The sequence below is a fragment of the Pelophylax lessonae genome, assembly GCF_965119305.1.
Source record: "Pelophylax lessonae genome assembly, chromosome: 4".
Lineage (NCBI taxonomy): Eukaryota > Metazoa > Chordata > Amphibia > Anura > Ranidae > Pelophylax > Pelophylax lessonae.
This window is the reverse complement of record NC_138771.1, coordinates 276256003-276281706: the sequence shown is the minus strand read 5'-3', so window position 1 is coordinate 276281706 and position 25704 is coordinate 276256003. Positions and strand designations below refer to the sequence as shown.

At 42.0% G+C, this 25704-nt stretch overlaps 1 protein-coding gene across 1 annotated transcript in view; it reads left to right on the top strand.

The window, feature by feature from the left end:
- The window catches only part of PLEKHG7 (pleckstrin homology and RhoGEF domain containing G7), a 137270-nt gene that overhangs the window by 90125 nt on the left and 21441 nt on the right, over positions 1–25704 (top strand). The window contains exons 5-10 of the mRNA XM_082256921.1: positions 2236–2276; positions 3031–3129; positions 7459–7608; positions 9806–9901; positions 13261–13362; positions 24721–24834. Of these exons, the coding sequence (XP_082113047.1) occupies positions 2236–2276; positions 3031–3129; positions 7459–7608; positions 9806–9901; positions 13261–13362; positions 24721–24834 (602 nt within the window). The remainder of the gene's footprint in view (positions 1–2235; positions 2277–3030; positions 3130–7458; positions 7609–9805; positions 9902–13260; positions 13363–24720; positions 24835–25704) is intronic.

The following is a 25704-nucleotide window of genomic DNA, read 5'->3' as shown; positions in this document are numbered from 1 at the left end:
GTCTCCAACTGCTCTGATGGACAGCCTGGAGAATACTGTGCATACTCTGCAGGAGTTCGGTTGGAAATTGAATTTCCAGGAATCTGCTCTGGTTATGTCCACCAATTTGGACTTTCTGGGTCTGCCTCTGAACTCGGCCTCAGCCAGGGTTTTTCTCCCATGGGACAAGCTCCCAAAGCTGCAGGATGCAATTCGGCTTCTGTTGTACAGCAGTCAGTCATCTCTCAGGACTTGCATGTGGATGCTGGGCCTGATGGTGTCTACCTTCGAAGTGGTTACATTTGCACAGTTCCTCAGTAGACCTCTGCAAAGGGAGATTCTTGCTAACTGGGACAAGAATCCACAGTCTCTAGACAATCTGATCCTGTTGAGCTGGGGTATGAGAGGGTCCCTGATTTGGTGGCTTCTCTCTCCTGCACTTTGACAGGGAAAATCATTGGTACGCAGATCTGATACGGTTGGTCGCCAATGGTCCTTGGAGACTTCCCCTCAGAGAAGATCTGTTGGCACAACAGACAATCTTCCATCTTGCTTTAGATTTGCTGGCTTTAACGGCTTGGCTGTCGAAAGCCAGGTGCAGAAGGATAGAGGGTTGTCTGAATTGGTGATTCCCATGCTGCTAAAAGCTAGCAAATCTACTTCTGGGAAAATTACCATTGTGTTCAGAAAGCATACATTGCGTGGTGTGAATCTCTTAGGAATCACCCCCCTCCTTTTCGTTGGCTCAGAGTTTGGCTTTCCTCCACCGAGGGGTTGAGCAGCATCTGGCTTTGGGTACCATCAAGGCCAGGTCTCGGCCTTGGCGGTTTTCTTTCAACGTCCTTTGACCACGCATTCTTTGCTTTGCACCTTTATTCCTAGGGGTTCGCCACTTGGCTCCTCCAGCGTGGTCTCCGTTGCCCCTATGGGACCTCAATTTGGTGCTGTTGGTTTTCCAGAAATCGCCTTTCGAAAATACTCATGGGATTCCTCTGCTTACATTGTCCCGGACGGTGGCCTTCCTGGCGGCTATTACTTCTGCACGCAGGTTGTCGGAGCTGGCAGCATTGTCCTGTCGTTCACCTTGCCTGGTCGTTCACAGAAATAAAGTGGTACTTTGCCCCTTGTCAGTCATTCCCTCCTAAGGTTGTTTTTGGTTTCCATCTGCATGAAGACATGATGTTGCCTTCCCTGTGTCCTAAGCCTAAACATCCTAAGGATATTGCCTTGCATTCTCTGGATGTGGTCCAGGTGATCAGGTTGTATCTAGTGGCTATAGAGTAGTTTAGGAAATCGGACTCACTATTTGTACTTACGGATGGACTCCGAAAAGGGTTGGCGGCCTCTGCCGCGACCATTTCCAGATGGATCAGGCAAAGGGTGGTGCAGGCATGTTCAATTAAGGGTCAGGTTCCTCATTTCCCTGTTAAGACACATTTCTGCTCAGGCGCTTAGTGCCTCTTGGGCCTCCCGTCATCAGGTGTCAGTGATGCAGGTTTGCACAGCGGCCACCTGGTTGTCTGTGCACACTTTCACAAAATTTTTTAAAGTGGATGTTTTTTTGTTTTTTTTTGCAGATGCTGCTTTTGGCTGCAAGGTTTTGCAGGCTGCTGTTTAAGAGGAACTTGTCCTCTTTGATGGTGTATTGTTTTCAGGTGAGCTCCAGTCTTTCCTGGTTGAGCTCCATCTTACCTGGTTGGCTAGGTTTAGCCTTTGGTAACTTTTTTCTGCTGTGTTTTTCCATGTTTAACACTGCTTTGGGACGTGCCAATGGTTAAGATTATGTAGCGGTGTCCTCTAATGAACGAAAGAGAAAATTGGATTTTTGTCTTGCCATGAAATCCTTTTCTCTGTTGTTCATTGACAGACATAGCACCCACCCCTCTATAGAGTTGGGTTATTTTTCTCCGGACACTGCTTGCAACAAAACTGAATGCCTATAGCATGAAGTGGGAGTATATCCCCTGGGACTGCCCTATAGGCGTGGTAAAGCTTTTTCCTGCCTAGTGTCCTACTAGTGTAGGAGGCAGCATAACCGAATGGTTAAGAAGATTCTGGAGCTGTGTCCGTCAATGAACATCAGAGAAAAGGATTTTACGGTAAGACAAAAATCCAATAATTCATAGAATGGCAGACTATTCCTAGATGCCATAATAACACACCGAAAGTAATTACTCCTACTTTATTATACCAGTAGTACAAAACAAGTACTGTCGATGAAAATGAAGGCATTAATAGCACAATATTTTTATCTAGATGCTAAGAAACCAAAATGGCCTTTCTCTAAGAAAACATCAGTGAGTATCTCATTTTCTTTTTATGTTTTTGTTTAAACAATGGTCTTTAATTTTACTTAAATATATGATAGGATAAATGGACAGGCATGCATGGGATTTAAAGTAAAAATCCTACTACCCTCTATTATGAAAGTTTATTTGTTAAAAAACCATTGGGTGTGTTTTTTGAAGTTTAGAGCATTTTTGGGTTCCCAGTTCCAAGCACTGCCAGGGTTAAAGGGAATACAGGGAGATGTCTGCATATTTCCCGTCCTCTTGTTTTGGAAATACCAGTCTGGTGTGCCACACTGGTAGCCTTTATGAGGCATTTTTTTTTTTTTTTTTTTTGCTTTTTACAATTGTGTACAGGATCATACAGGGGGGCCAACAGCCAGGAATTATTTTCAGATCTCTTAGAGATGAGAATAAACAGTGTACCAATGGGGTTGGTGCTGGTTGGCTGCTCTTTCCCATGGAGTTCTATTAGGTCCTGTGGTTTTGGTGAGCTTTCAGAAAGTGCACCAAAACCATTAGGACCTAATCGAACTCTATGGGAAAGAGCAGCTACCCAGCACCAAACCCACAGGTATACTGCACTGCTCCTGCAGTGCGGTCAAACCACCCCGCATCAGTGTGAAAGCAGCATTAGTCTTAAATCTGATCAGTTGCTTTGTTAATCCTTAGTGGGTTATTAACAGAATTAAAATACTGTACTGTAAATCAGTAGTTAATTGTACTGTAAAAATGTCATGACTGTTGCTTATTTTCTTTTCAGTTTATCAAGGGAAAACAGAAACAGATTTCAGATTTGGAGAATTGCCTGTCTTCTTTCAAGATACCAGACTTCAGTGAATACAGTTTTTACAGTGTCAAGGTATTGTTGCAAAGGCTAAGTGGATAATATACTGACTGTAAAATTTAAATGACAAATATATTTGAAAATGTTGAGTTTTAATAATGTCCAACTCCAGATAAGTTTTTTTTTTTTTTTCTGTATTCGCTAGAGTTTTCATGGGGTCTGTATTTAAATTTCTCTACACTTTATGATTAGCTAACAATTAAATGGAGGGACGGTGAAGGAAAATTTCCCAAAAAGGCCACAAACAGACGCTCTAAGCTTTTCTTGTTCTATCCAAAATGTAAAAAAAATGCTAATGGTTGAACTTTAAAAAATATTATGCACAAATAATAATAATATTACTAACAGTGTTGCCAACCTACCAGACTGAAATTTACTGGCACGATACCCCAAATTTACTGGCACAGCCAAGTTTTTACTAGCATTTCCAAAAGCTACAAAATTTGCTATAAGTGCAAATTTCAGTATTTAACCACTTCAATACAGGGCACTTTCACCCCCTTCCTGCTCAGCCAATTTTCAGCTTTTAGCGCTGTTGCATTTTGAATGACAATTACGCGGTCATGCAACACTGTACCTAAACCAAATTTATGTCATTTTTTCTACAAATAGAGCTTTCTTTTGGTTGTATTTGATCACCACAAGGTTTTTTCTTTTTTGCTAAATAAAAAAAGACTGAAAAGTTTGAAAAAAAAAATAAAAATTTTTGTTTGTTATAAAATGTTGTAAACAAATACGTTTTTTCCTGCACTGATGAGGCCGCATTGACAGGCACTGATGAGGAGGCACTGATGGGGTGGTACTGATGATGAGGCACTAATATGCAGCACTGACTTGCACTGATATGCACTGATAGGTAGCACTGATATGCAGCATTGGTGGGCACTGGTAGGTGGCACTGATGGCTGGCACTAATGGGCGGCACTGATGCGCACCTATAGGCGGCACTGGTGGGCAGCACTGATAGATGGTAATGATGGGCACTATTGGGCGGAACTGATAGATGGCAATGATGGGCAGCACTGATGAGGAGGGCACTGACCGGCTTCCTGAGCACTGATTGGCATCCCTGGTGGCCATGGGTGGGCAATCCCTGGTGGCTCTAGTGGCATCCCCCAAGGGTCTGCACTGGTAATCAATGCTCTGATTACCAGCACAGACCCTCCCCCTGTCAGGAGAGCCGCCGATCGGCTCTTCTCTACTCGCGCCTGTCAGGCGCAAACTGAGTAAGGCGATCAACGGCACTTACTATTTACTATGTGACCAGCTGTGATTGGACACAGCTGGTCACATGGTAAAGAGCCTACGTCATAGGCTCTTTACCGGGATCGGAGATGCTGTGTGTCAGAGTGACACACCGCACTACCGATCACCGCTCTGCGTGCCCTCCGGGGTCATATGACGGCCAGCCAGGATAGAGCAACCACTTTGCGGCCGTCATTTTGCTATATGACGGGCGGGAAATGGTTAAGCTACAAACAAGTACAATATATATTGTACAAACAAGTACAATATATAATTAGCAATGCGATTAAAGGTATATATTAAGGTAAAAAAAACTTTTTTTATGATATAGTAAGGGCAGGTTTTTATAACCCATCAGTTTTTGGCACTAATGCCCACAGATAGAGAAGAACCGCTTTGCAATTGCCCAAACAGCAAGAACCAAGAGAGGCCCTCAGCCACTGCAGTGCTCAGCAAACCGACTTCTGACCTCCCCCCCTCCTTTTCCTGGCTCAGGAAGGGCATAATATGGTGCCTAGGGCCCCCTGGACACAATATGAAATTGGCTGCCTGCTTGGACGTTGGACCCCTCAGTGTCAGTGACAGTCTCCAGGCAGGCTCAAACTCCCCCCCCCCCCACCCCCCCACCCAACCCCAGGTTTAGGGACAGACAGGAGGGCAAGGAATTAGAATGGACAGGCAGGCCAAGCACACACATGAAATTGACTCTCAGTGACATTGACAACATGTGCAGCAGCACAGATGAGGAGGACACATGAGTCTGACTCTCTGTGACCTCATCAGACCACCACAATTGACACACCTGTCCCCTCCTCTAGTGACACTGTGACAGTCTCCTCTAGATGGATGGCACAGAGTGGAGACATTTGGAGTATACAGTATAGCATACAGCAGAGTTATAGTATGGAGCTAAAGTGCCGGTTCACATTGGTGCGATGCGGGAACCCTGCGAATCCACTGCGGGTTCCTGCATAGCACCCGACTTGCAGGCAGTTCACACTGCCACATGCAAATTGCTGGGAGTGTCAATACAAAGCAAAGGACACCTCCAGATTAGTTCACATATCGCAGTGCGAACTGTCAATTTGGACAGGAATTGGATCGCATAGATGTGAACACCCATGTAATCTGATTCTGGTGCGGACCAAAAAAAGGGTCCTGCACGACTTTAGTCTGAATGCGATGCAAATTCAGACATGCAATCTGTTTGGGTGAATTTGCATCGCACAGACATCACATGCGATTTGCATAGTCATGCGATGTCTGACATCACCATAGTGTGAACCAGCACTTAAAGTATAAAAGGTAAAGCTCAGTGTACAAAATGTAGTGGTTAGCAGCAAATTATGTACAGCACAATGTACAGGATGAAGAGTATATAACGCACAATATGCAGAATGGAATAGTGTTTAGTGCAAAATATCCAGTTATGTATACTGAGTGGAGTGGCTGTGCAGTATAAAATATACAGAACTGTAAATTGATTGGAGTGGTAGTGTTCTGTATAAAAACTTCAGCATAAAGGAGTGGTGTGGCATATCCAATATGCATTGTATAATTAGAGTGGAGGTGTCAGAGAACAGACCATACAGCACAATCTGCAGATTGGAGCCATCCTGAGTATTGAACGCACAGAACACTATACTGTACAAAGGCATGTGGGGTACAGAACAGACAGGTCATTACCTAGAGCAGAGTGAGTAGTAGAGAATACATCATTCCTTTTAGTGTGGCATTCATCAGGGTTTTGGGATTTCAGATTTCCAGAAACAAATCTTCACAACATGGGTCAACTGCCAATCATGTACATCTCAGGCACTTACTATGTGTACAAAGGTATAATGGCTCGATGAACAAGTTATATCTAAATGGGAAAGCCAATTCCACAATAACTTTCTGCCATCTCCAGAAGTCTTAATGCCATACCTTGCTTGTATCATCCCTGGGTATATCCAGTCCAGTCTCCCACGCCTGGACAGGTGGTCACTGCTCCCTCCAGAGTCCAAGACTCCGGTCCAGAAAAGCACTGCTGGTCTGCTACTGAGTCATTGATTGTCTGACTATCGCAGTCCTGCTCGTCTGTCCCGGGTTGCCTTGCTGAGATCCTGTCCAATCCGTCCCACACACAAGAGGCCACGCTCCGTTTGGCTCCTGAGTCTTGTTGTTGTTTTTTTTTTTTTTTTACTAGCGGCTGGCGGTGGTGGCGGGAAATGCACCATAATCATGACATCACACTTGCTCAGGCTCCCGCTTTGCCTCTGCCAGACCCGCCTACGCCGAACGCACAGGCACTCTAGTTAAATTCCCAGATATCACAATCTCTGACTCTCCGCTGTTTCCGGAACTGCGCATAAGCAGTTCCAAGCCAAGCTGTCTCAGGCATTTTTTACAAGCACTTTTTTCACAGACTGCCCGTAAAAACATGGGCGGTTGGAAACACTTATTACTAAGTACAAGTCATTGTAGTTTTAAAGGAGTTCTATGGTCACAGTATGCACTTTCATTCTATAACATCAGCATTGTAATAACAATACAAACAAAAGTTATTTTTGACAATGCAATAGAAGTTTATTCCTAAGGACTACATATGCCATGGTACCTTGCTGCTTGCAAAAAGTGATTCCTGTACTGACTCCGCCTCCTGCATTTGCTCCTCTTAGAACCTCTGTCGTTCAGAAGGCAGGCTCTGTGATTTCTGTGACCCAGCAGTAGTTGCATAGTAAATAGGTGGCACAGAATTCAGGTAAGTAAAAGAGTAGAGAACATAACAAAGTAAGTTTACAAATATCAGATTATTAGGAGTAGGTTAGAAATAATGTAAATACATTGTGGCAATGAATATACGATTTTACATTTTGTCCACAGATACGATCTTAGTTCCTGTATGATGGTAATCAATATAAATGTTGTTTGTGTGCATATCTAGAGCCATGGCTATATTTAAATCCTGCCAGAATAATTCTGTTTGGTAATTTTTCACATCTAACTAATTCTACTGTATCCATGTTCAGATGTCAAAAATTCGTAAAAAAAAAAACATTTTCTATTTATTTGGTAGATCAACGTAGATAGTTTATTCTGCTGTTTTTCTAAATACAGGATAAAACTTGGGAAGAATTCAGAAACATGCATCATATTGAACCTAAGGGGATTCCTAGTGCATTAAATAGGAGAAGACAACAGTCTGTATGGGAGCTGTTTACCTCGGAATGCACTTATTTTTTGGAGCATTTACTCGTTTTGAAAATGGTGAGTTTAGCTACACATTTTTTCTTCATTGAATGCCCTTTATTTGGATTTTGAAAGTAGTTTTTCAAATGTATAGGATGTGGGAACATGTTTTCTAGACTGTGTTAATAGCTATTATACTGAACAAAATTATAAATGCAACTCTTTTGCCCCCATTTTTCATGAGCTGAACTCAAAAGATCTAAGCCTTTTCTATGTACACAAAAGGCCTATTTCTCTCAAATATTGTTCACAAATCTGTCTAAATCTGTGTTAACCGCTTGCATCGCATACTAGCTCATTATGAAATACTTACCTTAGAACGAGCCCCCGCTTTGCTGCCCGCTTACCTGTATGACGGGCGACTGGACATTCGCCCGTCCAGTCGCCCGTCTTCCGGGATCGCGGCATCCGGCCATCTGATTGGCCAGAGCCACGGTGACGGCACTCCCGCGCGCGGGAGCCGACGGTCACGGCACGGGACTCTGAAGGAATGGCACCAGCGGCCGTTCCTTCAGAGCGCATGCACCAGTGACGTCACTGGCTGCATTTAAGGTAAATATCTCCTAAACGGTATATGTTTAGGAGATATTTACAGTACCTATAGGTAAGCCTTAATATAGGCTTACCTATAGGTACAAGTTGCAGAGGAGGGTTTACTTCCTCTTTAAGAAATCTGCTACAATAATGATTCCCCAATTGAATAATACTCTTCAGTGCTGTGCAAGTTTAGCTGCCACATTATTTGTGCATTTATTCTTTGATCTTGTAAAGATACCGATACAGCTAATTCCCACACTATCTTGCCGATGGCCAGGATTGAAAGAATCAAACAAGTTCATAAACAACAAATTAGAAAACTTTGTACAAGTTTTATTTTCTTGTGCAGAGATAATCTGCTGAAGGATTCCTCCAGTAGATGTCAATATTCCCCCTATGCTCCTCACTGTAGGTATTAACATGTTTGCTCATCTGAGATTTGGAATGCCTTTCTCCTGAGGAATGTCCAATTTCCTGAGGAATGAGATCAATCTAGCATGCACACGTGAGTTAGGCTGGCCACACACTAGTTGAAGTTTGCTCAAAATGTTACATAGTAGGTGATGTTAAATAAAGACAATAGTCCATCCAGTTCAACCTGTGTAGGTGTGTGTGGCTGTAATCATCTCACATAGCCCTGAATGTTCTGATCCTTGAGATGTACGTCTAAGAGTCTTTTAAAAGCCACCATACTTCCCGCAGAAACCACCTCTTGTGGTAGAGAATTCCACAATCTTGTAGCCCTAACAGTAAAGAACCCCCCACGTTGCCTGAGGTTAAAACGCTTCTCCTCTAATCGCATTGTATGCCCTCGAGTCCTCATGCAATCCCTTCGACTGAATAGCTGTTTTTCTATGCCGAGATCCCCATTGAGATATTTATTAATTGCTATCATGTCCCCCCTCAGGCGTCTCTTCTCCAGGGAGAATAAATCAAGCGATTGCAGACGCTCTTCATAATTAAGGTCCTCCAATCCCTTAATCAGTTTAGTTGCCCTTCTCTGGACTCTCTCCAGCTCCAACACATCCCTCCTGAGGACTGGCGACCAGAACTGGACAGAATACTCCAGATGCGGTCAGACCAGAGTTTTATAAAGTGGAAGGATTATAGTTTTATCTCTGGAATACATCCCTTTCTTTATGCATGCTAATATTCTGCTGGCTTTGGCAGCTGCCGCTTGACATTGCATGCTATTGCCTAATCTATCATCAACCAAGACTCCCAGATGTTGAAAATTAAGAACATTCATTCAGTTTTCTTAATCATTAGTGGGGTCAAATCAATGTTTGTTTTCGACCACAGTGACAAGAAAATTTGAAAGAGCGGGATGGAACATTTTTTTTTTTTTTTTTTTTGAACTAACAAATTTCCAAAAATAAATGTGGTTTTCGTTCAGGAAAGTCCATTCACTCCAAAACTTGAATGGTAAAAGAAAAATTTGAAATACTTTCAAAACAACATTCTATTAGTGTATGGCCAGCTTTATACACACAGAACAAGCAATATGAATTAGAACTTGGGTTTCATTGGTCTGAGACCTTTGCAATTGACATTTCATGTTTAAATACTTTCAAGTATTTTTGTATACTTTATTAATCTTGTATTATTGGTTAAAGAAAAATATTGTACATCATTTATGACAATGCTTCACTTACGCCTTTTCTTTTTTGTACTATAGATATTTCTTCATGCACTAAAGCACTTACAGAACAATGATCTTCTGTTGGATGTGGATCCGGTTAGGTTATTTGCTAATCTGGAGGATTTGAACCAGGTAAATATGTTTCCTGCCATGTTTCCTCAATAAATACCATTTACATATAGAAAACTGCTGCTGAGATAGAAAGACTCCTTACTGTTCTATAAATAATGGGGATTAATTGAAAGGTAATAATTGGTTTTTATTAGGTTGCTTTAGATCTAACTGCATGGTAATTATATTGTATTACTATATATATATTTATATACTGCGTGTGTATGTATGTGTATATATATATATATATATATTGAAAACCCTACTCTGCCCAAATCTGATCCTAAGATGACTGTATTGGTGCATGTAGTTCCTTTATTGTCCATAATGTATTTTGTCCTGTACACAGCTGGTGTCTTGTAATGGTGTTGAAGGACCAGTTCTTTAATACCTGACAATACATGTGTATGGACTAATCTTTTAAAATTCAACCTAAACTGAACCCAACCTGAACCGAAGTTGCACTGGTCAGCTTCATTCTATGTTGTGTACTTGTACCAATAGGTAAGCCTATAATAAGACTTACCTATAGATACTGTAAATATCTCCTAAACTTGCATCGTTTAGGAGATATTTACTTTGCATGCAGCCAGCGACCTCACTGGCGCATGCGCTCTGAAGGAACGACCGCCCGTGCTGTACTTTCAGAGTCTGTGCCGTGAACGGCGGCTCCTGCGCGACATTATCGCAGCTCCGGCCAATCAGATGGCCGGAGGACGCGACCAGGAAGTAGGATGGATGAACATGTCGGCCGTGTCACCGACGAGCGGGCGGCAATGCGGGGGCTTCGTTCTAAGGTAAGTATTTCATAATGATCTAGTTTACGATACATACTAGCTCATTATGCCTTTTGTCTTTCAGGTTTTAATTTTTTTTTCTCTGAGGTTTGCAACCTCCTTTAAGTCTGTTTTCTGAAAAAAAAATTTCCCCACTCCTCTTTTATGACTGTTTTTCACTAGTTTTGCATATGGCTAGGGTCAGTGTCACTACTGGTAGCATGAGGCAATACCAGGACCCTATAGAGATTGCACAGGCAGTCCAACTCCTAAAGGATGGCACATCAATATGTGCCATTGCCAGAAGGTTTTCTGTGTCTCCCAGCACAATCTCAAGAGCATGGGGGAGATTACAGGGGACAGTCAGTTACTCTAGGAGAGCTGGGCACGACCATAGAAGGTCCTTAACCCATCCGCAGGACAAGTATCTGCTCTTTTGTGCAAGGAGGAACAAGATGAGCATTGCCAGAGCCCTACAAAATGACCTCCACAGCAGACCACTGGTATTAATGTCTCTGACCAAACAATCGGAAACAGACTTCATAAGGGTGACCTGAGGGCCCAAAGTCCTCTAGTGGGCCCTGAGCTCACTGCCTGTCACTGTGTAGCTCGATTGGCATTTGCCATTGAACACAAGAATTGGCAGGTCTGCCACTGGGGGCCTGTGATTTTCACAGATGAGAGCAAGTTCACCCTGAACACATGTGACATACATGAAAGGATCCCGAGAAGCCCTGGAGAATGTTATGCTGCCTCTTACATCATCATGACTGGTTTGTTGGTGGGTCAGTGATGGTCTGGGGAAGCATATCAATGGAGGAACACACAGACCTCTACAGGCTAGACCAGTGTTTCTCAACTCCGGTCCTCAGGGCACACTAACAGGTCCGGTTTGCAAGAAAACTGAAATACATCATAGGTGATATAATTTGCTGCTCAGTGATTGCAGTATTCTAGTCTGCATCTCCCCAAGGTAATACTTAAAATCTGGCCTGTTAGTGTGCCGTGAGGACCGGAGTTGAGAAACACTGGGCTAGACAATGGCACCCTGGCTGCCATTAGGTATCGGGATGAAATCCTTGGACCCATTGTCAGACCCTATGCTGATGCATTTGGCCCTGGGTTCCTCCTGGTGCTCGACCTCTAGTGGCTACAGTATGCAGCCATGTCCTGGGGGATGAAAGAATTGAAACTATTGAATGCCCTGCCCCCCCCTTCTCACCTGACCTAAATCCAATAGAATACCTCAGGGACCTGTGTGTTTTGGTCCATCCGACGCCACCAGGTTGCACCTCGGTCTGTTCAGGAGCACGTAGGGGCCATACAAATTACTGAGTACCATATAGAGTTGCTGCATAGAAATTTCAGCAAAATGGACTAGCCCACTTTCCACTTTGATTCTTGAGGTGTCTTTGAATTCAGCCCTCTGTAGGTTGATAATTTTCATTTCCATCAAACGATGTAGCATCCTTTCGTTCCTAACACATTACCCAGTCCATATATAGATATCCAGCATAATATTTTTCCCAGTTGAGATCTGATGTGTTTTCAAAGTGTTCCTTTAATTTTTTTGAGCAATGTACATCAGAGGCGCCGGTCTGGTCCAGTCTGGTGAAATGATCAGCCGCTGCAGATATACTGCGGCAGTCTGGTTCTCCTGCGCAAACCGCCGTACCCGTACGGCGGCTCGCGGGAGCGGGTACCGGGCGCGCTCACACCTGTTTTCTAGCCCTGCAGCTCAGCAACAGGTCCGGCGGCCGCGATGGCCACTGGGAACCTGGCGATCGCTGCAGGGACTGACAGAAGGTGGTACAACGGCACACCGCTCATCTGTCACTGATTGAAACAGGGCTCCTGTGTTCCTGTTATTTCTGAACACAGGAGCCCTGTTTCCATCTACCAAGTCTGCCCCCCACACAGTTTTTACCAAAAATATGTGGCAAAATACAAATTGGCCAAATATGATGAAAAAAATTTGATTTTTAATTTTTTTTTTTTTATTGGGAATGTTCTATAGCAGAAAGTAAAAAATACTGCTTTTTTTTTTTTTTCAAAATTGTCGCTTTTTTTGTTTATAGCGCATGATCAAAAAAACACAGAGGTGATCAAATACCACCCTGTTTGTGGGGAAAAAAAGGACGTCAATTTTATTTGGGTGCAACGTCGTACGACCGCGCAGTTGTCAGTTAAAGTAACGCAGTGCCTGAATCACAAAAAAAGGCCTGGTCTTTAAGGGGGCAAATCCTTCCGGTCCAGAAGTGGTTAAAGTGACTTTATCCGTATGCAGTCTTCCTTAGACGATTTAAACAAAATTCAATTTGAGATTTCTTCCAGTCTTGTACATTTTTGAATTATAATAAAAAAGTGAAATATACAGTACTTGGTTAAGCAAATTTTAAAATTTGAATTTGTATTGTGTTAGAATGTCAAAACTTGCACATGTTTATATGGAAAGTGTTGTAAAGTGAAAGCAGGCTGTACAGTGTGCAGAACTCCACATTCTCCAACATGATTTCAGTTACTAAGGTTATATGCTGGTGTTCTTCACTTTGTATATTTAGTAAACACCGCTAATGGAATTATGTTTATTTTTTTTCTCTCTAGGAAAGCCTGAATTTTGCCACCAGCCTTTTTCATACGATTGAAAGCAAGGAACTGGGATTACCTACATCTTTCTCATTATCACTGGCAGATTTGCTATCAAAGGTCAGTCTCATAACACACTCAATACTTCTCTCATTAAACCCTGCTACTAAAGAGGAGGTAGCTTAACTTTTTTTCTAACACCCACCAAACCACCTGTTCCTTGGACATCATTCTACTACAGTCACACTCTTGCTCTTGCTCTATTCTACAGTCTTTAACTCGCATATTTATTCTCTCCCTCTCTACTGGCATCTTCCTTGACCCACTATAACAGGTACAGGTCACCCCCATACTTACAAAATCTCACTGAACCCCACCAATCTTAATACCCTAAGACCGATCTCCATGCACCCTTTTTAAAAAGCCTTCTTTTTAGAGAAGCCTATCTCTACTTAACAACTCTACTTTTATTTTCTCCATATGCTCATCCCCACAGCTATTACGGTACCTTTTTTATCACTTGACCCTCCCATTTTAGATTGTAAGCTCTAATAATCAGGGCCCTCTGATTCCTCCTGCATTGAATTGTATTGTAACTGTACTGTCTGCCCTCATTTTTAAAGTCCTGCACAAACTGTTGGTGCTATATAAATCCTGTATAATAATAATAACTATGACATAGGAGTACATAGAGATGATGCAGCATAATTACAAGTACATGTGTGCTGTAAAAAGGGGCCTTGCAAAATATGGTGTATAACAATTTGAAACTGGGTATAACTGAAAAACCTTAGCACCACATCCTAAAAATTAATCTGAACAAAAATAAATGGTATGCGGGATTTTCGAGGTGCTTTCATATCCAACCTCCGGAAGAAATCCACACCATGAATTAAATTCATGATTTTTATTCAATAACATGTTTGTTAAAAAGGAATATGATCCTAGTTATAAAAATTGGTAATAAAACTGCAGTGTCTAGAATCAGCTCCCTGCACACCCTCCTTTTAAAAGGTCATAATACATATTATTAAACACAAAGACACAAAACCATTGGCATCAGTCGATTGCATTGCAAAAAAGGAGGTACAGGTACTGTATCCCAGCGCATTTCACGATCTAGGCTTCACGAAACGCATTGTAATACACCACCTGTACCTCATTTTTGCAATGCACATTCTTGTTCAAAATATGGTGCAAGTTACTGAGAAGTAAGTTGAATACAGAATGCTTATGTGAGACGGGGGGGAGGGCTCAGAAGTAGAGTCAGTCAGGAGGGAGCAAAGGACTGAAGGCAGTTGTAGGGTCAGCAGCGACAGTAGGTCCACAACGTCAATTGGCAGGTCTGTGCGGGAAAATCTCAGACCAAACAGGAATAAACATAACCGCCAATCACGTTTAACTTCCGTAAAACTAAGAGGGGTATATGCTAATGCCAGGAGCCTAGCTAATAAAATGGATGAGTTGGAAATGTTAGTACATGAGGATGACCTAGACCTTGTGGGAATAACAGAGACTTGGTTTGACCCCTCACATGACTGGCTGGCCAATATCCAGGGGTATTCGGTATAACGGAGGGACAGGGTAGGAAAAAGAGGGGGAGGGGTATGTCTCTATGTCAAGAACAATGTAAAGGTGATAGAGAGGAGTGACATTACGGATGGGATGAGCATGGATTTAGAATCTGTGTGGGTAGAGCGCCATAGGGAAGGAGAAAAGGGAAAAGTAATTGTGGGGGTTTGCTATAGGCCACCTAAACAAGAGGAGGAGGTAGAGCTGGAATTTTTAGCACTACTGGGTAAAGTGGCAAAACTGGGATCAGTCATCCTATTGGGGGACTTCAATGATCCTGACATTGACTGGGAAGAGGGGACTACACACTCACAGAAGGCCCGTCTATTCACGGAAACCTTACAGGACAACTACATGTCACAGTTGGTGGATTCTCCTACTAGAAAAAACGCAGTCCTGGATCTATTAATCACTAATGACCCAGACCTAATCTCGGAGGTAGGAGTCCAGGACTACCTGGGCTCTAGCGATCACAGGATGATCACATTTAGTGTAAATAACAATATAACAAGGCAAGTGGGGAACATAAGAACCCTAAACTTCAGAAGGGCAAACTTTCCAAAATTGTACTCATTGATGGAAAGGGTAAACTGGGACCAAACCTTGGGATCACTGACCACAGAGAAAAAATGGGAATGCTTTAGGAACATATTAAGCAAATGCATCTTGCAGTGCATTCCTATGGGAAATAAATTTAGAAGAGACAAAGCCAAACCTGGCTGGCTAAACCGTAGCGTTAAAAAACTTAAGGGAAAAAAATTGGCCTTCAAGAAATATAAATCAGAGGGCACAGTATCGGCTTTCGAGCAATACAAGGAGGCAAATAAGAAAAGTAAACACGAAATCAAGATGGCTAAAATCAACTTTGAGAGACAAATAGCGGAGGATAGTAAAAAAAAAACCCAAAGAAATTCTTTAAATATATCAACAGCAAAAAAACTAGGGCAGAGCATATTGCACACATAATTAACAATGATGGGAGGATGGTTACAGAGGACACTGAAAAAGCAACCGTGCTGAATGCTTTTTTTCTTGTCAGTCTTTACACAGGAAAAGGAGGGGTACACTGACCTTGACTGTATGGTTAGCAGTAATTCACAGGACTTGCCACTATGGCTAACAGATGGTGAAATCAGGGAAAGGCTGGATAAACTTAACACAAACAAATCACCAGGCCCGGATGGCGTACATCCGAGAGTACTCAAGGAACTCAGTAAGGTTATATCTAGACCACTGTTCCTGATCTTTGCTGACAGTATTAGGACAGGAGATGTACCAGGGGATTGGAGGAAAGCTAACGTGATTCCGATATTTAAAAAGGGGCAGAGGCATATCCCGGGAAATTATAGGCCTGTCAGTTTGACATCAATAGTATGTAAACTTCTGGAGGGGATGATAAGGGACTATATCGTAGAGTTTGCTAACGACAACAACATCATCCGCAGTAATCAGCACGGGTTTACAAATGGGCGTTCTTGTCAAACCAATCTCTTAACATTCTACGAGGAGGTGAGCTGTGAGCTAGATAGGGGCATACTAGTGGATGTGGTGTACTTGGATTTCGCTGAGGCGTTTGATACAGTTCCCCACAAGCGCTTAATTTGTAAAATAAGGTCTGCAGGTATCGACAGCAGGGTTTGCTCTTGGATACGGAATTGGCTAAAAGTGCGTGTCCAAAGGATGGTAGTAAACAGCGCATACTCAGACTGGTCTGAGGTAGTAAGCGGGGTCCCCCAGGGCTCTGTCCTGGGACCAACCTTTTTCAATTTATTCATAAACAGCATTGAGGACGGGATCAGTAGTTCAATATCAGTTTTTGCAGATGACACAAAATTGGCCAGGGCAATAACTGCACAACATGAAGCAGATATCCTACAGAATGACCTGGACAAAATAACGGAGTGGGCAACGACATGGCAAATGAGGTTTAACGTGGAGAAGTGTAAGGTTTTGCACTTGGGGACTAAAAACATAAAAACCCAATACACGTTAGGAGGGGAACCCTTGGGGGAATCAAAAATGGAGAAGGATCTGGGAGTCTTGGTTGATGATAGATTAGGCAACAGCATGCAATGTCAAGCGGCAGCTGCCAAAGCCAGCAGAATATTAGCATGCATAAAGATAAGGATGTATTCCAGAGATTAGACTATAATCCTTCCACTTTATAAAACTCTGGTCCAACCGCATCTGGAGTATTCTGTCCAGTTCTGGTCACCAGTCCTCAAGAGGGATGTGTTGGAGCTGGAGAGAGTCCAGAGAAGGGCAACTAAACTGATTAGGGGATTGGAGGACCTTAACTATGAAGAGCGTCTGCAATCGCTCAATTTATTCTCCCTGGAGAAGAGACGCCTGAGGGGGGACATGAAAGCAATTTATAAATATCTCAATGGGGATCTCAGCTTAGAAAAAAAGCTGTTCAGTCGAAGGGACAAGAGGACAAGAGGGCATACAATGCGATTAGAGGAGAAGCGTTTTAACCTCAGGCAACGTGGGGGGTTCTTTACTGTTAGGGCTACAAGATTGTGGAATTCTCTACCACAAGAGGTGGTTTCTGCGGGAAGTACATCTCAAGGATCAGGACATTAAGGGCTATGTGAGATGATTACAGCCACACACACCTACACAGGTTGAACTGGGTGGACTATTGTCTTTATTCAACCTCACCTACTATGTAACTTGAACCTCTTGGCACAGACGCCTCCTGGCCTCTATGAGGTTTAGGATGCCACGAGGCAGGGCAGGGTTTATGATTATGTAACTGCCGTGATTTCCGTTAGCCGTTGTAAATAGAGCTGCGCTGAAACAAATTTTATTTGCCGGCCGGCTAATTTGCTGTATTAGCCAGCCAGCATGTGTTTTTCCAATGTATTTTTAATGCCTTCTAGATGTAAGTGCAATCAGTTTTGTTAGATTAAAAGTTTTATATGTTTTTACATTATGGCGAGCCTTATGTTTTTTTTTGGGGAACTTCATTGAGTGTGATATGCTGAGGGCGGATTCCATGTTGTACAGGCTCTGTGGAGGGCTTGCAGCCAAGATTGAGATTTGATTGTTGTTGACCCTTTTACTGTGGGAAATGCTTTGGGAGTTGCCATCTTCATACAAAGACCCTCCTGGATGAATAAAGGCCCTGGCTGGGTATAAGTTACAAGCGTTATTGACCACCCGTTATCGGAGGTCCATATTAGCTGGTAAGCGAGCATTTTATACGGTGGAGGTCACACTTCATTTGGGTGTTGAATTGTGTCAGTATCACTAGAAGGACTTCTTTCAACATAACTTGGACTATATTCTTTCACCATTTTTCACTACTCGCACTGGTGGTTCAGCATATTTTATGATTGCCCATTAGGGATTGGTCATTTTATATTTGGACTTTTTTTTCTACAATTTTTTATTGATTCATTTATTAAAATTTGTTTCAGCGCAACTCTAGTTATAACTGTTTATATTGACTGTGTGTATTTCACAGCAGAGTTGTTGCTCTCAAGGATCACTTGGAGCTTGTAGCGCAGTTTCTCTTCTTTTGTTTATATTTTCGTTAGCCACCTAACTCTCGGCATACCTCTATCTGCACTAATTAATGTAAATATGCAGCCGCTCAGCGCCAAGGCCCACCCACCGAGAGGCTGCATATTTGTGTGTGGCCCGCGCCAAGGGGTTAACATGCTTTTGACTTAAGGTGGGTATGTACTAGGAGATTTTCAAATGAAAATTCATAGAAAAATTCTCAGTACATATGAACATCGTTTAAAAGTAGTTCAAGATTTTGTTTGCCTTTAACCACTTCCGATCCAGCCTATAGACAAATGATGGCCCGGCGGTGGCTTTCCCACCGTGACGACGTCATATGACATCCTGTCACGAAGTGCTATTCGCGGGCCGCGCAGCAATGCGATCTGTCACCGGCCGTGTCTACGGGACACGGCTGATGACTGATCAGAGTACTGGCTCCCTGTCTGTTTCATGTGACCCCTGTGATGAATCACAGCAGGTCACATGACAGTTGTACACAATGGATGGCTTCCTTTCATGCCATTCATTGTGTACAATTGTGTTGCTAGCTGTGATTGGTCAATTTTGAATACATGGCACAGACAGGTAATCACAGCCCATCTGTACCATGTGGTTATCCAATAATAATATAAATATGTGAGCGCCTATAGGTCTTCACAGAAGAGATGGTTAAATCGCCATTCATATACACTTTTCTGGGATATATGTGAATAAAGATTCCACCGCCATCTATGCACTCACCAGAGGTACATGATGATCATGTCCATCTTAATTCTCCCATTATTATTTGGTCTCCCAGGTCTCCACACAATCTGTTCCAGTGTATCACAGTACCACTTAAAGCATCAAGGAGCCGCCAAACCAATATACGGAAACGCCGATGTGACATCAGCACAGGCCCCATCCAACGCTTTTAATGCAGGCAGAACCCCTGAGGACGTGCTTGGGCATGAAATGCGTTTGGTGGGGCCAATGTGCTGACGTCATGCCACTATTTCCATTGGCATATTGGTTTGGCGGCTGCTTGATGTTTTAAGCGATACTGTGATACACTGGAAAAAATTGTGTGGAGACTTGGGAGATCAAATAAAGCTGGGAAAATTAAGATCATTATGTACCTCTGGTGAGTGCATAGATGTTGGTGGAATCAGAGGAATAGAGATTTGTCTTAACGTGGTGGAAATCTAGGTTTATCTACATGTCTTTTTTCACATATACAGTGCCTTGGAAATGTAGTCATACCCCTTACAATTTTCCAAATTTTGTCATGTTACAACCAAAAATCTAAATGTATTTTATTGGGATTTTATGTGATAGACCAACACAAAGTTGCACATAATTGTAAAATGGAAGGAAAATGATAAATGGTTTTTTAAACCTTTTTACAAATAAATATCTGAAAAGTGTGACGTGCATTTGTATTCCTCCCCCCTGAGTCAATACTTTGTAGAACCACCTTTTTGCTGCAATTACAGCTGCAAGTCTTTTTGGGCATGTCTCTACCAGCTTTGCACATCTAGAGAGTGCAGTTTTTACCCATTCTTCTTTGCAAAATAGCTTAAGCTCTGTCAGATTGGATGTAGAGTGTCTGTGAACAGCAATTTTCAAGTCTTGCCACAGATTCTCAATTGGATTTAGGTCTGGACTTTGACTAGGCCATTCTAACACATGCATTTGCTTTGATCTAAACCAGGGGTCTACAAACTATGGCCTCCAGTTGTTCACAAACTTCAATTCCCATCATGCTTAGTCATGTCTGTAAATGTCGGAGTTTTACAATGCCACATGGGACTTGTAGTTCCGCAATAGCTGGTGGGCTGTCGTTTGAATATCCCTGAATTCTAAACCATTCCATTTTAGCTCTGGCTGTATGTTTAGGGTCATTGTCCTGCTGAAAGATGAACCTCCCCCCCAGTCTCAAGTCTTTTGCAGACTCTTAACAAGTTTTTTTTTTTCTAAGATTGCCCTGTATTTGGCTCTGTCCATCTTCCCATCAACTCTGACCAGCTTCCCTGTCCCTGCTGAAGAAAAGCATCCCAAGAACATGATGCTGGCACCACCAGGTTTTATGGTGGAGATAGGGTTTTCAGGGTGATGTGCAGTGTTGGTTTTCCACCACACATAGCGTTTTGCTTTTAGACCAAAAAGTTAAAATTTGGTCTCATCTGACCAGGGCACCTTCTTCCACATGTTTGCTGTGTCCCCCAAATAGCTTCTCGCAAACTGCAAATGGGACCTCTTATGGCTTTCTTTCAACAATGGCTTTCTTCTTGCCATTCTTCCATAAAGGCCAGATTTGTGGAGTGCACAGCTTAGGCTGGGTTCACACATGCTGCAGCCGCGGCTCACAGCAGGGGGTCCTGTGTGTCCCTATTCACAGATTTAAGGCGCAAATCGGGTCAGAATTCCTGCCCAAATTTGCATCCGATTCAAAGCCAAAGATGCACAGAGCCCTTCCCAAATGCTGACCGCAGCTGCCCTGGAGGTGTGTGAGCTGGTCACACTCTCCTGTCACGCAAATTAGATGCAGGAAACCCCTCATTCAATTTGCATAAGTGTGAACCCAGTCTAATAGTTGACCTATGGACAGATTCTCCCACCTGATCTGTGGATCTCTGCAACTCCTCCAGAGTTACCATGGGCCTCTTGGCTGCTTTTCTGATTAATGCTCTCCTTACCCGGCCTGTTTAGGTGGGTGGCCATGTCTTGCTAGGTTTACAGTTGTGCCACTCTCTTTGCATTTTTGGATGATGGATTGAACAGTGTTCCTTGAGATGTTCAAAGCTTGGGATATTTTTTTATAACCTAACCCTGCTTTAAACTTCATAACTTTATCCCTGACCTGTCTGGTGTGTTCCTTGGCCTTCAGGATGCTGTCTGTTCACTAAGGTCATCTAACAAACCTCTGAGGGCTTCTCAGAACAGCTGTATTTATACATTGAGTATAAACTACACACAAGTGGACTCTGTTTACTATTTAGGTGAATTCTGAAGGCAATTGGTTCCACTAGATTTTAGTTAGGGATATCATAGTAAAAGGGGCTGAATAGAAATGCATGCAACACTTTTTAGATATTTATTTGTAAAAAATGTTGAAAACCATTTTATCATTATCCTTCCACTTCACAATTATGTGCCACTTTGTGTTGGTCTATCCCATAAAATCCCAATAAAATATGTTTAAGCTTTTTGTTGGAACATGACAAAATGTGGAAAATTTCAAGGGGTATGGATAATTTTTCAGGGCACTGTATCACAGAAAGGTGTATTTGAATGGGGATTTAACCATCTCTTCTGTGAAGGATCTCTATTGGTGAATCTGGACTGAATTTATATGGACATTATGTTTTGATCCATACAATGTATTGATTTTATATTGTGGACCATGTGATTAGCTTTGACCATTCACAGCTAATCCCAGCAAAACAGACTGAATGATTCAGTTTAATTAAGAAAAAATTCTTGGTTATATCAATGTAATTCCTAGATAAGTTTGCCCACCTACAAAGAAATGAAGGGTCTATTATTGTTATCATAGGTGTATTTTAAATGATAGAGACAGAAAATCAACCATTAATCCAGAAAAAAAACACATGATAAAAATGTTATAAATTGAGTTGCAGTTCAGTGAGAAAAATAAGTAAGTATTTGATCCCCAACCAACCAACAATTTTACTGGCTACAGTATGTGCTCATGTGGTATACAGATTAGTCCTGTCAATTTATGAAGGTGCTCCTAACGACAACTCGTTATGAGTATAAAAGACACCTGTCCACATAATCTTTCTTCCATTCAAACTCACCATCATGGGCAAGACCAAAGAGCTGTCAAAGGACATCAGGGACAAGATTGTAGACCTGCACAATGCTGGAATGGACTACAAGACAATCAGCAAAGAAGCTTGGTGAGAAGAAGACAACTGTTGGAGCAACTGTTGGATTCACAAATGGAAGAAATAAAAAAAAAAAAAAAACATAAATCGCCCTCGGTCTGGAGTGCCATGTGAGATTTTGCCTAATGAGGTAAGGATGATTGTGAGAAAAGTGAGGGATCAGTCCAGAACTACAAAGGAGGAGCTTGGAAATGATCTCAAGACAGTTGGGACCACCACAGTCACCAAACAAACCATAGGTAACAATAAGCCGCCATTGACTGAAATTCTCCAGCGCCTGCAAGGTCCCCCTCCTCAAGAAAGAACATGTACAGGCCTGCCTGAAGTTTGTCAGTCAACATCTAAATGATTCAGAGAAGGATTGGAAGAAAGTGCTGTGGTCAGATGAGGCCAAAATTTAGCTCTTTGGCATTACCTTGACTCGCCGTGTTTGGAGGAAGAAAAATGCTGACTATGACCCTAAAAACACCATCCCTACAGTCAAGCACAGAGGTGGAAACCTTATACTTTGGGACTGTTTCTCCGCTAAAGGTACAACCCGACTTTTCCTGCATGGCCAATGGATGGGACCATGTATTGTAAAATCTTGGATGAGAACCTTCTTCCCTCAGCCAGAACACTGGAGATGGGTCATGGATGGGTCTTTCAGCATGAGAATGAGCCAAAACATACCACCAAGGCAACAAAGGAGTGGCTCAGGAGGAAGCAAATTAAGGTAATGGAGTGGCCTAGCCTATCTCCAGACCTTAGTCCTGTAACAAATATATGGAGAGAGTTGAAACTTCGAGTTGGCAAGCAACAGCCAAGAAACCTTAAAGACTTAGAGAAGATTTGTAAAGATCAACACTCGCCATGTCGAGGAGGATGGCTGCCTATGACCCCAAGAACACAATCCCCACCATCAAACATGGAGGTGGAAACATTATGCTTTTGGGGTGTTTTTCTGCTAAGAGGACAGCACAACTTCACAGCGTCAAAGGGACGATGGACCGTGCCCATGTACCATCAAATCTTGGCGGAGAACCTCCTTCCCTCAGCCAGGGCATTGAAAATGGGTCATGGATGAGTATTCCAGCATGACAGTGACCCAAAACACACATCCAAGGCAACAAAGGAGTGGCTCAAGAAGAAGCATATTAAGGTCCTGGAGTGGCCTAGCCAGTCTCCAGACCTTAATCCCATAGAAAATATGTGGAGGGAGCTGAAGGTTCGAGTTACCAAACCTCATCCTCAAAACCTTAAAGACTTAGAGAGGATCTGCAAAGAGGAGTGGGACAATCTCTCCTGGGATGTGGGAACAACTGGTGGCCAACTACAAGAAATGCCTTTCGTCTGTGATTGCTAACAAGAGTTTTGCTAAGTCATGTTTTGCGAATGGGTCAAATACCTATTTTACTCATTAAAATACAAATCAAATTATAACTTTTTTGAAATGCATTTTTCTAGATATTTTTGTGGTTCTGTCTCTCACTGTTAAATAAACCTACCCTTAAATTATAGATTGATCATTTCTTTGTCAGTGGGCAAGCGTACAAAATAGACTGGGGATCAAATACTTTTTTCCCTCACTTTATGTCAATATGACCCCACTGATGAGTAGAAAAATGCAGAACGAAAATCTACTAATTCTACCCAGCTTAGCATCTGAGGTGGTTATAATTTATCTCTTAGTCGTAAGGCTGCTTCTGAGTTTCTTTAAGGTGCTTTGATTTTTTTCTGAAATGTTTGAAGCTGTACTTGATTTTATGTTTACTTTTAATCAATTTAGAAGCAGAAATAATACATGTGTACACAAGGCCTTATACATATATAGTATAATTGTAAGATACTGTATGTACAAATTGGCACCTAAGCATGGCAACTGGACAGTTCATCATATATCAGTGACTAAAAGAAATGACTGTGGGCATAACATAAAAAAAAAATAAATATATATATATATATATATATATATATATATATATATATACTGAACACAATTATCTGAAAACACTGGTTGTCTGAACCAGCTGTATCACCCTCCACCCTGTAGAAAATCCACATTTTTTTTTTTTAATTACCAATTCAAAAAATATATAAAAGTGAGTCAAAAACACCCTAAATACACATCATCACTTTTTTTTAAATGATAACAATTAGGAGCTACTAAAAAGCAAAATAGTGACTCCAACTTATCAGAAATGTTCACAGCAGCCAGATGACAATAATTTCACTCCGTACACTGTCAGATTGATAGATTGATGCACATTTGGGTGAAATCTGGTCAAGGCTGTAAATTGTTGTAATCAGCTGTCCTGTCAGGTTTTACAGCAAAAAAATATTAATAAAATGAATGCATTGGTGTGATTTAAAGTAATGTATTTGTTTTATTTTTTGGTTTTCTGATTTGGGAATCATATCAGAAGTGTATGAGATATATTCATAAAGTACAGCTTGCAAAAAGTCAGATATGTTGTTGATTTTGGCTAAATGTTACATTTTTCATTTGATGTTGCAGTACTTCAAGGATAATCTCTGCTTAAGCCATCAAATCTACTGCCTCAATTACACATCTGCTGTCATCTATCTAGAGACTCTGAAGCAAAGGGAAGATTTTGCAGCATATATAAAAGTAAAGTATTTCTTTCCATTGCACATCATGTACCTACTAGACATTTGTATGCTGATCCCCATATAATAATTTCCATAATTAGGAGCAGGTTTTATTCCTCCTTTTAGCAGTTCTAAGGCAGAGATTACACTGAAATGTAGACAATTTAATGAAATGGTTTAAAAATGCTCTGTCTCGTTCTGTTCTCTATACTGGTCATGTAACCAGCCTTTTAGTATGTAGCATGTTGCCTAACAGTGATTGGGTTGACTGCCATATATATTTTTTCTTAAAAAGTGAAAGATGAAATCCAGCTGATTGCTTTGCTCCAGTTTACATAAGTGATCACCATCTGGCATTAAAGATAAAGTAGTGTTCATTTTCACTAAGTATACAATTGTGTGTACTTTTCCCTAATAACAGTGTGAGGTTATCAAGTTTGTAGATTGTTCCTGTAATGGCAGATGGTGCCATTACGGGAACAGTTGCCGAGAGGAAATCCAGTCACAGGTTGAAGGCTAAGTTCACTTTTTTTTTTTCTAAATTTCAGCTTCCCTGTGTACCAATATATCAATAATCTACCTCTGTTGTAGAAAATAAAGTTTCTCCTGACTTCCAGGCCAGGCTTTACCTCCAGTGTGTTCCATAGAAAACTCCTTCATTACTTCCTGGTGTCCATTCTAATGGAACCCATTACCACACACCCTGCACCTCCCCCCCCCCCCCCCCCCCTTGCAGGAGATTGCTCCTGCCCACCTCTGTACTCGCATACATTCAATGAACATCATTCTTATTGATTACACAGCCAGGATCGTCCTCTGCTGACGTTTTGTATCTTCTCCTTGCATTAATCTATCATTTGGCAGAGTGTGCAGGAGCTGAGCAATCACA